The sequence below is a fragment of the Podarcis cretensis genome, assembly GCF_951804945.1.
Source record: "Podarcis cretensis genome assembly, chromosome: 12".
In the NCBI taxonomy this organism is placed as follows: domain Eukaryota; kingdom Metazoa; phylum Chordata; class Lepidosauria; order Squamata; family Lacertidae; genus Podarcis; species Podarcis cretensis.
The window spans coordinates 5,435,660-5,454,142 of NC_137181.1; the positions used below are offsets into that span (position 1 = coordinate 5,435,660).

The 18,483-nt window shown below is 44.5% G+C and overlaps 1 protein-coding gene across 2 annotated transcripts in view; it reads left to right on the forward strand.

Moving 5' to 3' along the window:
• The window catches only part of MYL3 (myosin light chain 3), a 61,065-nt gene extending 50,278 nt beyond the window's left edge, over nucleotides 1-10,787 (forward strand). Inside the window, exons 6-8 of one of the 2 annotated variants that reach the window (XM_079947080.1) lie at nucleotides 440-517; nucleotides 2,796-2,845; nucleotides 10,434-10,787. In XM_079947080.1, the coding sequence (XP_079803206.1) occupies nucleotides 440-517; nucleotides 2,796-2,824 (107 nt within the window). In that variant the 3' untranslated portion in view covers nucleotides 2,825-2,845; nucleotides 10,434-10,787. The remainder of the gene's footprint in view (nucleotides 1-439; nucleotides 518-2,795; nucleotides 2,846-10,433) is intronic. The other variant, XM_079947079.1, reaches the window with a different exon arrangement.
• The last annotated feature ends 7,696 nt before the right edge of the window (nucleotides 10,788-18,483 follow it).

Here is an 18,483-nt window from a genome sequence, read left to right on the forward strand (position 1 = left end):
TTCTCATTCCTTTGCTTATATTTTATGTCCTGCCTGCAATTTCATTTGACTATAATATTATCTCCAAAAAGGATCTCCGCTCTTCCACAAACATTTTATCTTTTTGGTCTCTTGTTTTGCTGTTAATTTCACTATCTCCATATAATCCAGTAGTTTTAAAAGTCCATTCCTTTTAAAAGTCCACAACTTCTTTCCATTTCTGGGAATACTGATTTCTGGCTGCGGACATAATATACAGAAACATTTTAACCAACTTTTTTGGCCTGACTCGGCCAAAACTGGAATCTTGTCCCTTCAAATCAGTTAGCGATTCGAGCTTTGATCGAATTACATAGCCCTACTTGTAATTTGCTTTAGGCTCTTAACCCTGAAAATTTGAGTCAACTTATGTATATTTTTTTCCTGTTATTTTCTTTTCTTTCATTTTTTTCTGTTCCAGGCGAAAGGTTGACTGAGGAGGAGGTCGATAAGCTAATGGCTGGCCAGGAAGACTCCAATGGTTGCATCAGCTACGAAGGTACAGTGGTACCTTGGTTCTCAAACTTAATCCGTTCCAGAAGTCCATTCCAAAACCAAAGCATTCCAAAACCAAGGTGCACTTTCCCATAGAAAGTAATGCAAAAGGGATTAATCTGTTCCAGACTTTAAAAAACCACCCCTAAAACAGCAATTTAACATGAATTTCACTATCTAACGAGACCACTGATCCATAAAATGAAAGCAACAATCAATGTACTGTACTATAAAAATAAGACAGAATTGTAGATGATAAAAATTAAAACTACATTTTTTTTCCTTACCTGAAGTGATGATAGTTATTGTTTGGATGGGGGGCTTTTATCCATTTCCGCAGTCACAGAATCAATCAATTGGTAGCTGAGCACAGTCACAAAAACAAATTACTGTATTTTCTGGCATCTAAGACTAGTTTTTAACCCAGGAAAATCTTCTCAAAAGTCGGGGGTCGTCTTATACGCCGGCTACAGCAGCAACTCCTGCAGCAACTCCTCACCAAAGGATAAAAATGACAGCAAATTAAATCAGAGTACACCAAGCTCTCTAGATGAAGCAGAAATACGCTTGAAAATTGGCCCCAGAAGCCCTTGGCTACTGGGAAGTGGAGCGGATTTCTGAGCCGGACTGGAGACTGGTTTTTTAAATTTTTTTGGTGTGCATTGGAAGAGGGGCAGTCTTACACGGCGAGTATATTCCAAACTCTATATTTTAACTGGAAAAGTTGGGAGTCGTCTTATACGCCCAGTCATCTTATACGCTGGAAAATACGGTAAACGAAAAGGCCTCAAAAACAAAAACACAAAATAAATAGCAAAAAACAAAAACACCAAACTTAATCCGTTCTGGAAGTCCATTTGACTTCCGAAATGTTTGAAAACCAAGGTGCAGCTTCTGATTGGTGGAGGTGCCCCGGAAACAATAGCTGACAGCTGCGTCGGACGTTCGGGTTCCGAAAAAATGTTCCAAAACCAGAACACTTACTTCCGGGTTTTTGGCGTTTGGGTACCGAGGTGTTTGAGAACCAAGGTACCACTGTATTAAGGAAAATATGGGGGTGCCAAAAAAGATGCCACAATCTTGTGTAAAGTCAATAAAAGAAGTTTACGTACAACATCAGTTCACAGATGGATCCCTGAAGGCAGACTTAGTTACATAGTATATACATGTGGGGGGACGCAGGTGGCGCTGTGGGTTAAAGCCTCAGCGCCTAGGGCTTGCCGATCGAAAGGTCGGCGGTTCGAATCCCTGCGGCGGGGTGCGCTCCCGCTGCTCGGTCCCAGCGCCTGCCAACCTAGCAGTTCGAAAGCACCTCCGGGTGCAAGTAGATAAATAGGGACCGCTTACCAGCGGGAAGGTAAACAGTGTTTCCGTGTGCGGCTCTGGCTCGCTGGCCACGTGACCCGGAAGTGTCTCCGGACAGCGCTGGCCCCTGGCCTCTTAAGTGAGATGGGCGCACAACCCCAGAGTCTGTCAAGACTGGCCAGTACGGGCAGGGGTACCTTTACCTTTTTATATACATGTGGAGCTATCCCATAAGCAGCGGTTCTCAACCTGTGGGTCCCCAGATGCTGTTGGACTACAACTCCCTTCATCCCTGAGCTCTGGCCTTGCTCGCTAGGGGTGATGGGAGTTGTAGTTCAACAACATCTGGGGACCCACAGGTTGAGAAAGGCTGCCATATGGGGATAATCCCAGTTTCCTCTGTTGGCTGGAAGCTAACAGAACATCTTTAGCTAAAAAGCTGCTCCAACGATGGAGGAAGTCAAAGAGAGAGAGAGAGAGAGAGAGAGAGAGAGTGCTGCGTGCCCTGTCCTTTTGTTACCTGGATAGGTGAGGTCACGTGCACCTCTAGTCACATGCAAAGGAAGTAAGTCCCAGCCAGGAGGAAACAGGAAGTTTTCGACTGGCTGGACCAAACATTCCCCAGCATGTCCACTCTAGGAAAACAAGGAATGTTGTACTTGACTGCTACTTATGTATCACATCCCACAGTCTCAACTTTTGCCTTCGGAACTATGCCCTTCTGCAAACCACTGCTCCATATCTATACTGCTCCACTGTCCTGGGCAACTTCAGGATTCTGGTCAAGAACAGCTGGAGGGAGAGGTTCCCACCATTCCTCATCAGAGCAGTACTCCTCAGCCTGGTCTCTGACACCCAGTGAGATTCATGACTGAGTCAGGATTCAGACCCTCATATCCCAAGCTCTAGCCCAACACTCTAACCATTACACAACACTACCTCTGAGACAGTAATGACTCTCTTCCTTTTTTTTCCAGCGTTTGTGAAGCATATAATGGCAAGTTGAATGGCAGGTAAGCCGAACAAGGTAATCATTCTTTTGTTTTTGAAACCCCACCCCACCCACCACCCCAGATACGGTACAAAAATGTTTATTGTCATTGTCCTATACAGAACAACGAAATTGAAAAATCTACATTCAAAAACCAACAAGCCTGCTATCCCAACTATCCCAACCTGGTTAGCCCCTAAAAACTCTGATACCCCACAATTGAATACAATATACTCACATGGAGACTACATTACACTACATTTAAAACCAAAATAGCAATTGGATAGAAACTGTTTCTCAGGCGGCTAGTCCTAGTCTTTATAACCCTGTACCTTCTTCCAGAAGGCAGAAGCTGAAAGAGATCTTCAATAGATCAATCCATATACAGCAAAAGGGTGAGGAAACTGTGATTCTCCAGATGTTGTGAACTGATGGGCGTTGGCTTGCATCCGGAGAGCTACAGTTATTCACAAACGGGTTGGTTTTGGGATGAACTGGATTATATTTATACAGCTTTCCATTATTAGATAATTTCAATGAAGGGCCCTTGTTGATTATCCAAAATGAAGGGCTTTATTTGACAAGTTGGAATGGGTGCAGAGGAAGAAGACCAAGACCATCAAAGGTCTGGAAACCAAAACTTTTGAGGAACAGTTGAGCGAGATGGATATGTGTAGCCTGGAGAAGAGGAGATATGATGGCCATCTTCCAATATCTGGAAGGGCTGCCCATGGAAGATGGAGCAAGCTTGTTTTCTGCTGCTCCTGAGGGTAGGAACCAAACCAATTGATTCAAATGACAAGAATCAAGTGGTTTGGGTTTCAAGTACACATTAGGAGGAACTTCCTGACAGTAAGAACAGTTCAACAGCAGAACAGATTTCTTTGAAAGCTGGTGGACTCTCCTTCCTTGGAGATTTTTCAACAGAGGTTGGATGATGATGATGATGACGACGATAACAACAACAACAATAATAACTTAATATTTATTATTTATACCCCTCCCATCTGGCTGGGTTTCCCCAGCCACACTGGGCAGCTTCTAACAAAATATTAAAATACAATAGTCTGTTAAACATAAAAAGTTTCCCTAAACAGGGCTGCCTTCAGATGTCTTCTAAAAGTCTGGTAGTTGTTGTTCTCTTTGACATCTGGTGGGAGGGTGTTCCACAGGGCAGGCGCCACTACCAAGAAGGCCCTCTGCCTGGTTCCCTGTAACTTGGCTTCTCGCAGGGAGGGAACCGCTAGAAGGCCCTCGGCACTGGAACTGAACGATGGGGGTGGAGACACTCCTTCAGATCTACCGGACCGAGGCCGTTTAGGGCTTTAAAGGTCAGCACCAACACTTTGAATTGTGCTCAGAAACATACTGTCAGTGTAGGTCTTTCAAGACTGATGTTATATGGTCTCAGCGGCCACTCCCAATCACCAGTCTAGCTGCCGCATTCTGGATTAATTGCAGTTTCCGGGTCACCTTCAAAGGTAGCCCCACATAGAGTACCTTGCAGTAGACCAAGCATGAGATAACTAAAGCATGCACCACTCTGGCAAGACAGTTCGCGGGCAGGTAGGGTCTCATCCTGCGTACCAGACAGAGCTGATAAACAGCCACCCTGGACACAGAATTGACCTGTGCTTCCATGGACAGCTGTGAGTCCAAAATGACTCCCAGGCTGCGCACCTGGTCCTTCAGGGGCACAGTCACCCCACTCAGGACCAGGGAGTCCTCCACATAATTTGCCACGGATTCTTGATTGCTGGGGGTTGGACTTGATTACCCTGTACCCCTCAAAGAGCTGCCGTTCTCAGAGTGGTTTAACTATCAATCCCTGTTCCTAGGGAACTCTGGGAATTGTGGCTTTGGGCAGAGAATTGTTGTTGTTGTTGTTTAGTCGTGTCCGCCTCTTTGTGACTCCCTGGACCAGAGCACGCCAGGCACTTCTGTCTTCCACTGCCTCCTGCAGTTTGGTCAAATTCATGCTGGTAGCTTCGAGAACACTGTCCAACCATCTCTTCCTCCGTCGTCCCCTTCTCCTTGTGCCCTCCATCTTTCCCAACATCAGGGTCTTTTCCAGGGAGTGTTCTCTTCTCCTGAGGTGGCCAAAGTACTGGAGCCTCAGCTTCAGGATCCGTCCTTCCAGTGAGCACTCTGGGCTGATTTCCTTCAGAATGGAGAGGTTTGATCTTCTTGCAGTCCATGGGACTCTCAAGAGTCTCCTCCAGCACCAGAATTCAAAAGCATCCATTCTTCGGCGATCTGCCTTCTTTATGGTCCAGCTCTCACTTCCATACATCACTACTGGGAAAACCTTAGCTTTAACTATACGGACCTTTGTCAGCTAGGTGATGTCTCTGCTTTTAAAGATGCTGTCTAGGTTTGTCATTGTGGGCAGAGAATAGGGACCTCCAAACAACTCTCAGCCCCCTGAACAAACCACAGCTCCCAGGATTCTTTGGGGCAAACGAGAGCTGTTTAAAGTGGTATCCTAGAGCCTTAAATGTAGAATGCAGCCGATTTTGCCATTGCAAAGGAGCTCCGATCAGCTCTTCCACAGTCACTGAGTCCATATTTCTTCCTGGAAGAAAAACACACAGAGAACAGCAACAGAAAACATCTGATTTCTCAGAACCTCTGCTGATATCTTTTAGGCTCTTTTTTGGGTGGGGGGGTGACCTAGGATGCAACCACAACTTTGTGGGCAAAAGGGAAAAAAACAATCTGTGTGTCTTAGATAAATTAGAAAACAATCCAAACTCTGTACTATCAGTTCCTGTTTTCCCGCTGCTCTGGTTTATTTATCTGTCGTTGCCTCCTGTTCTTGTTTGCTTAGGGAGATCTGAAATTATCCCAGCTTGTGGGGCCAAAGTCCTTTAAAACATGGGCTTTCATCCGGTCAGCAAAACCCCAGGGAAAGAGCAAACCAGAGGAGAAGATAAAGTCAGGATGCTGAGTTCGAGTGAATGGCAAGGAGAAAGAGGACAGGGGACAGTTTTCCTCCCTGTCGCCTAACGCTGGAACTCAAGGGCATGCAACACAGCTGAGAGTTGGGAGAGTTGGGACAGATAAACGATGGAGTCAGGGACGGCTGCCAACGTGGGTGGCTTGAAAAGAGGATTGGGGAAATTTGCAGAAGAGGAGAGGGCCACCGGTGGCTTGAAGCCAGGATGGCTATGTTGAGCTTTCACAGAGCCAGGAAATCCTTCTGAATACAGTATGGACTGAGATCCCTCTGGTTCCGAGTCTGAGACCGAGTCCCAGGCCATCCCACTGATGTTCTTAGACTCTTTGCCCTGCAGTAGCTAATCCATCGTCAAAACATATTCTTTTCTGTTTGTATCAGCTTCCCTGTCTCAACCCCCCCCCCCACCTTCCCTGGGATGAATGTGGGGGGAGAAATTTGGTTCTGTTCACACCTGAAGGCACACCTACCTCCTCGAAAACAATACAGAAACCATAAACTAAAAAAAAAAAAAAAGCAATTCCCTGAATTTTGCAAGGTTGTTTTCTGGCTAAGGAACACCTACCCCCAAAAAATGTCTATACAGTGGTACCTCGGGTTACAGATGCTTCAGGTTACAGACGCTTCAGGTTACAGCCTCCGTTAACCCAGAAATAGTACCTCGGCTTAAGAACTTTGCTTCAGGATGAGAACAGAAATCAGGATCTGGCGGCGCGGCAGCAGCAGGAGGCCCCATTAGCTAAAGTGGTGCTTCAGGTTAAGAACAGTTTCAGGTTAAGAATGGACCTCCAGAATGAACTAAGTACTTAACCCGAGGTACCACTGTACTAGGGTAAAGCATGCAGAAGAATATACAAAATGCATTGCCAATTGGGGCGATTTGCTGGCAAGATGTGTACTCTGGACAAAATGGCATACAAGAATGTGTGTATAAGGAGAAAATTGCTGCATGATGCTGAATTGAAAATTACTCAAAAGGCCTTTTTTAAAAAAATCAGAAACTGATGTGGAAATTTGTACTGAACCTAAGGCTGGAAAAATAAGGAGCAGAAAGAAAACAAAAATGTTTTCCCTCGTCCTTACTTCTTTTCCTTTCATCACAGCAAATCACTGTGTTATTCTGATCTTCCTTTTTGAAGTACGTGATAGAGACCAGAAAAAATGGTTTGGTCTGCTTTCCACAGTGGACCAATCATATCTGAGGCTTCCAAACTTGCTCAAGTCCATGTGAGATGCACATTTCTCTGGATTTGCTGAAACAGCATGGGATTTAATGATGCGGTTGGTAGTGTGCAAAAGATGAACACAGAAAATATATATTTTGTGTTAAAATCTAATGGGAAAAGTATGTTTTCTAGATGAAAGAGTTGAAAATCACCGAAGGATTCTTATTTTACATTTTTAGAAATGTGTAGTTTACATTGCAAATGAGCACATTTTAAATGTGTGCACAACTTTTGCTTGCAACTTTTTTTAAAAAAAATCACAGAATCTGCACGCAAAGGAACAGATCTACAAGTGAGTTCCAGTGGAATGAAACAGGACAGAATTGGCTACTCTGTCCCATCTCTAATATATGGACTCCACAGAGTAGACCACAACAAGTAATTTGTGAAGGAACCTGCTGGATCCCTGTCCCCTCTCTAGGGATCTTTACAGTCGATCCCTCCTTGTGAGCTGAGTCGCTCAGACAGACTCACTTATGGTGTACCTTGGTTCTCAAACTTGGTTCATTCCAGAAGTCCATTCCAAAACCAAAGCATTTCAAAACCAAGGCACGCTTTCCCATAGAAAGTAATGCAAAAGGGATTAATCCATTCCAGATTTTTTAAATCAACCCCTAAAACAGCAATTTACTATAAAATAAATAAGACAGTAGATGATAAAAATTAAAATTATTTTTTCTTCTCAGCTGCACTGATGATAGTCCTTGTTTGGATGGGGGGCTTTTATCCATTTCCGCAGTCACACAATCAATCAATCAATCAATCAATCAATCAATCAGTAGCTGAACTGGGTTCCACACAGTCACAAAAACAAATTAACCGAAAAAGCCTCAAAAACAAAAACGCAAAACAAATAGCAAAAACAAAAGTGTCAAATACAGTGATACTTTTGTTCTTGAACTTAATCCATTCTGGAAATCCGTTTGACTTCCGAAATGTTCAAAAACCAAGGCAGGGCTTCTGATTGGTGCAGGTCTCCTGGAAACAATAGCCAACAGCCACATTGGACATTTGGGTTCCGAAAAACGTTCGCTAACCGGAACACTTACCGTACTTCTGGGTTTTAGGCATTTGGGAACCAAGGCCTTTGAGAACCAAGGTACCATTGTATTAAGGAAGATATGGGGGACATCCTGATGTGGGCGATTCCTCAATTATTTTTTTTAAAAAAGATGTTGCTTTGGGGAATAATAATAATAATAATAATAATAATAATAATAATAATAATTTATTATTTATACCCTGCCCATCTGGCTGGGCTTCTAACAAAATATTAAAAATACATGAAAACATCAGTCATTAAAAACTTCCCTCAACAGGGCTGCCTTCAGATGTCTTCTAAAAGTCTGGTAGTTATTTTTCTCTTTGACATCCGGTGGGAGGGCGTTCCACAGGGCGGGCGCCACCACCGAGAAGGCCCCCTGCCTGGTTTCCTGTAGCTTGGCTTCTCGCAGGGAGGGAACCTCCAGAAGGCCCTCAGTGCTGGACCTCAGTGTCCTGGCTGGATGATGGGGGTGGAGACGCTCCTTCAGGTATACTGGACTGAGGCCGTTTAGGGTTTTAAAGGTCAGCACCAACACTTTGAATTGTGCTCGGAAACGTACTGGGAGCCAATGTAGATCTTTCAAGACCAGTGTTATGTGGTCTCGGCGGCCGCCCCCAGTCACCAGTCTGGCTGCCGCATTCTGGATTAGTTGTAGTTTCCAGGTCACCTTCAAAGGTAGCCCCATGTAGAGCGCATTGCAGTAGTCCAAGCGGGAGATAACCAGAGCATGCACCAATCTGGCGAGACAGTCTGCAGGCAGGTAGGGTCTCATCCTGCGTACCAGATGGTGCTGGTAGACAGCTGCCCTGGACACAGAATGGACCTGCGCCTCCATGGACAGCTGTGAGTCCAAAATGGGAAGCTCACAAGCAGGGCATAAAGAAAAGAGATAGCCAATCCCAGCAGCTGGTACTGATGGACATACACTGCCCCTGAATATGGAAGTTCTGCTAATTGGTAGCTGCTGTTAAAGATAAAGGGACCCCTGGCCATTAGGTCCAGTCACGGATGACTCTGGCGTTGCGGTGCTCATCTCGCTTTATTGCCGAGGGAGCCAGCGTACAGCTTCCGGGTCATGTGGCCAGCATGACTAAGCCGCTTCTGGCGAACCAGAGCAGCACACGGAAACGCCGTTTACCTTCCCTCTGGAGTGGTACTTATTTATCTACTTGCACTTTGATGTGCTTTTGAACTGCTAGGTTGGCAGGAGCAGGGACCGAGCAACGGGAGCTCACCCGGCCTGTCTAAAACCATCCAAGCCCACATCTCACCAGGCAGCAGCAAAACCCACCACGTGGAAACCTTTGCTCCTTCCTTATCCCAGAGCTCGTGAGTCACTCTCCGTCTCTTCCGTCTTTTCCCATGTGGGATGTTGTTCAATTCTCAGCCCACACACAGAGCAGACTCCTTTTCTTGCACAGGCTGCAAAATCTCAATAATCTGGAGCAATTTGTTACATCCGGCCGCGGCTTATTTTTTTGACCCCCGGGGGTCAAGTACTTGCCTGGCTCGCGGCCCGCTCTCATCAGATAACTTACAGCTCCTATATAGGCACTTTCCCCAGATTCCTTCTTCTGCGACTTCTTGCCTTGAGTAATTCAGCGAAGTTGTAGCCAAGGCTGCCCATTGCATCTATATCTATATCTATATCTATATCTATATCTATATCTATATCTATATCTATATCTATATCTATATCTCCCTCAGGGAGTTGATGTCTTTTTCCCCCCAATTTTTTTTATTGATTTCCCACATTTATAACAAATATAACATATGAAAAACACAAAGCAAAACGTCTTACAATACTAAAAGAAAAAAAACAACAGAAAAAAACAGTCATTACTTCCAAAATCCAAGTTAACTATCTATCTATCAAGTTATCTATCATCTATATCTATCTATCTATCTATCTATCTATCTATCTATCTATCTATCTATCATCTATCTATCTATCATCTATATCTATCTATCATCTATCTATCTATCTATCATCTATCTATCATCTATCATCTACCTACCTATCTATCATCTATCCTAGCTATCATCTATCTATCATCTATCTATCCATCTATCTATCATCTATCTATCTCTATCATCTATCTATCTATCTATCTATCTATCTATCTATCTATCTATCTATCCATCCATCCATCCATCTATCTATCATCTATCTATCTATCATCTATCTATCCTCTATCTCTCTCTCTCTCTCTCTCTCTCTCTCTATCTATCTATCTATCTATCTATCATCTATCTATCTCATCTATCTATTGATTGATCAATCCTCCTCCCCAATCTTGTTTTAATTTCTTTTCTTTTTTTGCAAACTATCCCCAGGTGTTTCCAAACTGCAGTAACAAATAAATAAAACTTTGTTTCCAACTTTGTTTTCAGGCCACGTCAACCAGAACTGGATACCGAGATTGGATTTCAACCGAACCTGTGGAATGGAATTAGTATTTCTAGTTGGAATCGATGCTCAGATTCCATTAACCGTCTTGTGTTTGTCTCTGTCCTTCTGGAATGGGCTCTTTTTCACTCTGTCTGGCCACTGGCTACCCTGCTCCTTACATCTTCCGCTATGTCGTTCCCTCTGCTTGGAACAGCCACCTCCACTTCCTTCTCCTGAATGAGCCCAACCCTCTCCACAGACCCACTTCCACTGGTTTCTCTCCATCCCCTTAAATCTTTGGGGCATCTCCACCTTATCCCTGTCTTTATCCTGTAATAAAGACTACAGATCCCTGAGCTCGGATGCTGCGATTCATTGTTCTAGGCAAAGACCAATGGTGGCACTCGATTAGCTTGAAATTGTAGTCCTCCTCTACCACTAGTAGTAACACAATAGTAATTTACTACTAGTAGTAACACAATAGTAATTTACTACTAGTAGTAACACAATAGTAATTTACTACTATTATAGATAGTCCTGGCAACTAAACACTACTAGGCCTCTCTTACTGACACACACAAAAAGCATTAATCTTTGGCTCCTGTATGTAGCTGTGCTAAAATGGTTATATCTAGCGAAGCTACCTCATGTTCCAGAGAAGTTAGTCATTACACAAAAATGGTTATTGGGATGTATAATAATAATAATAATAACAATAATGATGATGATGATGATTTATTATTTGTACCCCACCCATCTAGCTGGGTTTCCCCAGCCACTCTGGGCAGCTCCCAACAGAATATTAAAATTATGATAAAACATCAAACATTAAAAACTTCCCTATAAAGGGCTGCCTTCAGATGTCTTCTAAAAGTCAGATAGCTGTTTATTTCCTTACAATCTGGTGGGAGGGCATTCCACGGGGCGGGCGCCACCACCGAGAAGGCCCTGTACCTGGTTCCCTGTAACTTGGCTTCTCGCAGGGAGCCAATGTAGAAGAAGCTTGGCCCTGTAGCTTGGCTTCTCGCAGGGAGGGAACCGCCAGAAGGCCCTCAGAGCTGGACCTCAGTGTCCGGGCAGAACGATGGTGGTGGAGACACTCCTTCAGGTACACTGGGCCGAGGCCGTTTAGGGCTTTCAAGGTCAGCAACGACACTTTGAATTGTACTCGGAAACGTACTGGGAGCCAGTATAGGTCTTTCAAGACCGGTGTTATGTGGTCTTGGTGGCCGCTCCCAGTCACCAGTCTAGCTGCCACATTCTGGATTAGTTGTAGTTTCCGGGACACCTTCAAAGGTAGCCCCACATAGAGCGCATTGCAGTAGTCCAAGTGGGAGATAATCAGAGAATGCACCACTCTGGCAAGACAGTCCGCGGGCAGGTAGGGTCTCAGCCTGCGTGCCAGATGGAACTGGTAAACAGCTGCCCTGGACACAGATTTGACCTGTGCCTCAATGGACAGCTGTGAGTCCAAAATGTCTCCCAAGCTGCACCCCTGGTCCTTCAGGGGCACAGTTACCCCATTCAGGACCAGGGAGTCCTCCACATCTGCCCGCCTCCTGTCCCCCCAAAACAGTACTTCTGTCTTGTCAGGATTCAACCTCAACAAAGCCAAACCTCAAAAAAGCCAAAGGAAGCTTGCCAGAAAGAAAAAGACTCCGCTTTTATACTGAGTCACGTCATTTCTCTATCTAGCTCAGTGTTGTCCCTACTGAACATAAATAGTGGCTCTCCTGGGCTTCAATCAAGGGATTCCAGAGACCCACCGGGAGTTGCCACTGAGGATCTAACCTCACACTTCCTGCAGGTAAAGAAGAAGAAGACATCAAACAAACACCTTCACACTTTCTCCTTGTCCGTCTGGGAACCTGGGAACAGAAGGAGAAAAGTCCCCTCCATCGAGCGATCTGTTGATGACTAACAGTTGTCCATTTTTGCTGCCTGGTACCTGGATAATAAATATTTGCATCGTCATTTATTTATTTGCTTACTGACTTACTTAGGAGTATTTATACCCTGACTACTACTCAAAGGTTTTTCTCTTTCTTTCGTCAAATCTTTTTTTTTTATTAAGCTTTACGTCGCAAATTAAAATTCAAAGATCATCATTTAGGACAGGGGTCAGCAAACTTTTCCAGCAGGGGGCCAGTCCACTGTCCCTCAGACCTCATGGGGGGCCGAACTATATTTTTTGGGGGAGGGGAGAATGAACGAATTCCTATGCCCCACAAATAACTCAGAGATGCATTTTAAATAAAAGGACACATTCTAGTCATGTAAAAACACACCAATTCCTGGATTGTCCGCAGGCCGGATTTAGAAGGCGATTGGGCCAGATCTGGCCCCGGACATTAGTTTGCCTCCCCATGTTTTAGGATTCCCTGATTTCTTCGACTCCCCACTGCCCTTCCCTGGTTACCATTATCAATCTTTTTTCAACTGCTTCTCTTATTTTCTCTATTTTTTTTTTAAATAGTCCATTTTAACCATATTTTTTTTGTACATTACAAGCGTTACTCAAAGCCTGCCAACGTTTTTAGTTGTTTACAGTGTTCTCTTAAGTACGTTGTAAATTTCCTGCATTCCTCCTTAAAGTTCTTCACTTCCTGGTTTCTGATTTTCCCCATCATTTTCGCCATTTTGGCATAGTCCATCAACTCCATCAACCATTTGCCTCTGGTCGGGACTTTATTTTCTTTCCATCTCTGGGCCAGTAGTATCCACGCTGCTGTCATCGCATACACAAATAATCATTTCTGCTCCTTTGGTATCTCTGCACCTAAGATTCCTAATAGGGGGGGAAAGCCTCTGGGTTTGTTTGTTTTTACAAACGTTATTTTAAACATTTTTTTCAACTCATTATAAATCGTTTACCAGAATGCTTCACTCAAAGTTTTCGAGGAGGTTTGCAATATTTATAACACAATAAAATAGACAGTGATACAATGGTCAGCTGCTTGGGAGAAGAATGGGGAGCTGAATTATTATATATTATGTATATTGAGCATGGTAACGCCAAGCTTGCGGGTTCGATTCTCATATGGGACAGTTGCATGTTCCTACATTGTAGAGGGTTGGACTAGATGATCCTCAGGGTCCCTTTGAACTCTATGATTCTATGATCTTCACGCTACAAGCCCCTGTTTTGCAAAGAGAACGTCAACAAGCAACACAATGTCCACATGTATACGTAATAGACAATCTTTATAGATTTCCTTCAAATCATAAAAAGTTCAAAATGAATTCTTCCTCAGCATGGTGGGTAGATATAGAATGCTTCATAAACCCATCTTATTTTGAATGAGCACTGTTCCACAGCATTTGATATTTTCATTTATATACATTCATTCAAAATAAAATGGGTTTATGAAGCAATTCTATATCCACCCACCACGCTGATGAAGAATTCTACGAAACGGTAGTCAATATCCGGAATTACTGTTCACTGATGGACATCATTGTTGAATACACAAAGCTTCACAGCTTGTCTTCCACCGTACTAAGCTTGGTAAAAGGTAAAGGTAAAGGTACCCCTGCCCGTACGGGCCAGTCTTGACAGACTCTGGGGTTGTGCGCCCATCTCACTTAAGAGGCCAGGGGCCAGCGCTGTCCGGAGACACTTCCGGGTCACGTGGCCAGCGTGACATCGCTGCTCTGGCGAGCCAGAGCTGCACACGGAAACGCCGTTTACCTTCCCGCTGGTAAGCGGTCCCTATTTATCTACTTGCACCCGGAGGTGCTTTCGAACTGCTAGGTTGGCAGGCGCTGAGACCGAGCAGCGGGAGCGCACCCCGCCGCGGGGATTCGAACCGCCGACCTTTCGATCGGCAAGCCCTAGGCGCTGAGGCTTTAACCCACAGCGCCACCTGCGTCCCTACTAAGCTTGGTACCTCGCTTCATTTAAAGATTTTCAGAGACTTTGAGACTAAAGATTCCATTTTGAACTTTTTATGATTTGAAGGAATTCTATAAAAATTATCTAATATGTATACTTCTGGAAATAAAGCAGAACACAGCACAAGTTTAGCACTTGTTATCTTGTTATTTTTTCCAGGAAAAAAACCAAAAAACTGTTTGCAAAGAACTTGGAAATAAATCTGTAGAAGACTTTATTCTGCTATATTTCTGGAAGTGGATTTTACATTGTGTGAAAACTCAAAGAATGAGGAAATTAACGGTTAGGGAAAGCTTAAGGAAAGGGGATGAATGCAGCCTATATTTAGCTAGCCAAGATATTTGCAAGCAGATTTAAATTGGGAGAACACTTTTTTTAATGAATGGCCTGTTTCAGCTCAGATCAGACCTATCTGCGTTTTGTTTATTTTAATTTTTTTTCCATCTCATGGAAGCCTTGTTTGCATTCTCAGACCCTTATGGGCTAGTAACCTGAGAAGACATAAATTTATGCCCGCAGGACATCTCTGGAGAGCACGATGGGGCCATATCAGTTTCTTCACCCAGCTATTTCTGAGCTATTTAGAGCTCCTTTGTTCTGTGTGTGTGTGTGGGGGGGGGAAGCATATCTCTCTCCCAGAATTGCCTTTTGTCTTTGTCAGTCTTTGTGTGTTTTATGACACAACACCTGTCCGGCTGCCCCAAAGAAAACCACGACTTCTTCACAAGGAAACAAAGCCCATAGCATGAGCCGCCAAATCGCCAAACCGCACAGGTGTTTCGAACTCATGACTGACAGGAACAGGAACGCGTGCCCTGCCAGTGCTAAAGTTCAGGAAGTCGCAACTGTCCCAAGCAATCAATTCATGCCCCTCTCTCCAGAACAAAGGACTCTCCAGAGGAGGAATTGTCCTGGACACAGTTGCTCTTCCAAGAAGCTAAAAATAATCGCCAGATCTGTGAGCCAAACGCTACCCTGGGACATCGCCTTTCAAGTCCCAAAGACAATTGACTGGGTGCATATGGGAAAACGATTGCAGGGAGAGGGGATCGCCGGACATCTCAAGTGTCACAAATGCATCTCGAGAGCCCCAATTGGGGTATAATCTCAAGGATGCTTCGAGCTGATCTCTTCCTCTCAATCCAGAGGCTCAGCAAGGTCAGGTGGTACCAGGTGCGGAAGTTTCTCCTCACCCCGCCCCCCCCCAATGAAATTATTAAAGGTGAAAATAAGATACAGTCGCAAGTCTTATTTTCTGGTTTATTTACTGAAAATTGTGAGCATGATGATGATAATACAGTGGTACCTCGGGTTAAGTACTTAATTCGTTCCGGAGTTCCGTTCTTAACCTGAAACTGTTCTTAACCTGAAGCACCACTTTAGCTAATGGGGCCTCCTGCTGTCGCCAGAGCACGATTTCTGTTCTCATCCTGAAGCAAATATCTTAACCCGAGGTGCATTTTCTGGGTTAGCGGAGTCTGTAACCTGAAGCGTATGTAACCCAAGGTACCACTGTAATGATGATGATGATGATGATAATTTATATTGTGACGCCATATTGGCTGTCAAGGCCCCTGATGCCTGGTCCTTGACATTCCGATATCACTTTCCGCCTGCCTGCCATTGTGGCAGTAGAGTAGAGTATGGTTGCCCCATCCTCCTTTCTTTAATAATAATAATAATAATAATAATAATAATAATAATAATAATTTATTTATACCCCGCCCATCTGGCTGGGTTTCCCCGGCCACTCTGGGCAGCTTCCAACAAAACACTAAAATACAATAAGCTATTAAACATTAAAAGCTTCCCTAAACAGGGCTGCCTTCAGATGTCTTCTAAAAGTTTGGTGGTTATTTTTCTCTTTGACATCTGGTGGGAGGGTGTTCCACAGGGCAGGTGCCACCACCGAGAAGGCCCTCTGCATGGTTCCCTGTAACTTGGCTTCTCGCAGGGAGGGAACCGCCAGAAGGCCCTCAGAGCTGGACCTCAGTGTCCGGGCAGAATGATGGGGGTGAAGACGCTCCTTCAGGTATACTGGGCCGAGGCCGTTTAGGGCTTTAAAGCTCAGCACCAACACTTTGAATTGTGCTCAGAACCGTACTGGGAGCCAATGTAGGCCTTTCAAGACCGGTGTTATGTGGTCCCGGCGGCCGCTCCCAGTCCCCAGTCTGGCTGCCGCATTCTGGATTAGTTGTAGTTTCCGGGTCACCTTCAAAGGTAGCCCCACGTAGAGCGCATTGCAGTAGTCCAAGCAGGAGATAACCAGAGCATGCACCACTCTGGCGAGACAGTCCATGGGCAGGTAGGGTCTCAGCCTGCTTACCAGATGGAACTGGTACACAAGCCACACATCTACATTCTACATTCTGCATTCTGCAAGGCATTCATACCTTTGAAGGACACATTCCAGCCAGGCACAAGCACTCAAATGGGGTGCAGAGTGGCGGAAATGACTGGCAGAATCCGAGACCTGGGAGAAGAGTCGGTAGAAGAAGATTGGAAGAAATTTAAAGACTATTTACAGAAACATTGTAAAATTAAGGAATGTTAGAAGGATGCTGGAATGAAGTTATGTGGTTTTAGCAGTAATGTTATAAAGGAGTATGTAAAAATGGATTGTTAATAGGTGAGAATGTAAAGTTATAATATATTAAGATAAATCCTTAAGATAAAAGTAAAAATGGAAAGGATTTGCTGAAATAACTAATTGAACTAGAATACAAAAATGGGACGTGTGAGGAGGTCAGGGAAACAAGTAAACGAAAGACAAGACATGGAAAGGTTGATATCTTTTTAATTGTTTTTACTTCTCTGTATTTTGTATTTTTTTATTATTATTTTTTCTTACTTTTGTAACTTTTTTGAAACTTTAATAAATATTATTTATAAAAAAAATCAAATGGGGTGCAGAGCACAAAGGGCCAAAAAATGGGTGGGTGCATCTGATTCTTGGGTTCCCAATCCCTGCTCTCCTTCCATGGTTGCCAACTGCTCTCCCTCTCCTCTACCTGTTACTCCCACCTGCTTGCTCATGCCGGGCAGAGCCAATGAGCAAACAGGTCCTGCCAGGTGCTCTAACTACTCCCCACCACTGCTGTTGTTGATTTGCTTGCCAGAGCAAGAGGCCAGAGAGCAAGTAGGTTGCAATGGTGAAGAAGAGGAGCAGGCCCAGGGGGCTCTTTTCAGCAGGCCCTTGGCTGGGGTAAAGACCCTTGGCGCCAGCCCTGTTTTCTGGCAATCTTGAGCAATGCACAACAAAGTCAGTGGTGTTGTTGTTGTTTAGTCGTTTAGTCGTGTCCGACTCTTCGTGACCCCATGGACCAGAGCACGCCAGGCCCTCCTGTCTTCCACTGCCTCCCGCAGTTTGGTCAGACTCATGTTTGTAGCTTCAAAGACACTATCCAACCATCTCGTCCTCTGTCGTCCCCTTCTCCTTGTGGCCTCCATCTTTCCCAACATCAGGGTCTTTTCCAGGGAGTCTTCTCTTCTCATGAGGGGGCCAAAGTATTGGAGCCTCAGCTTCAGGATCTGTCCTTCCAATGAGCACTCAGGGCTGATTTCCTTCAGAATGGAGAGGTTTGATCTTCTTGCAGTCCATGGGACTCTCAAGAGTCTCCTCCAGCACCAGAATTCAAAAGCATCCATTCTTCGGCGATCAGCCTTCTTTATGGTCCAGCTCTCACTTCCATACATCACTACTGGGAAAACCATAGCTTTTACTATACGGACCTTTGTTGGCAAGGTGATGTCTCTGCTTTTTAAGATGCTGTCTAGGTTTGTCATCACTTTTCTCCCAAGAAGCAGGCGTCTCTTAATTTCGTGGCTGCTGTCACCATCTGCAGTGATCATGGAGCCCAAGAAAGTAAAATCTCTCACTGCCTCCATTTCTTCTCCTTCTATTTGCCAGGAGGTGATGGGACCAGTGGCCATGATCTTTGTTTTTTTGATGTTGAGCTTCAGACCATATTTTGCGCTCTCCTCTTTCACCCTCAATAAAAGCTTCTTTAATTCCTCCTCACTGTCTGCCATCAAGGTTGTGTCATCTGCATATCTGAGGTTGTTGATATTTCTTCCGGCAATCTTAATTCCGGCTTCGGATTCATCCAGCCCAGCCTTTCGCATGATGAATTCTGCATATAAGTTAAATAAGCAGG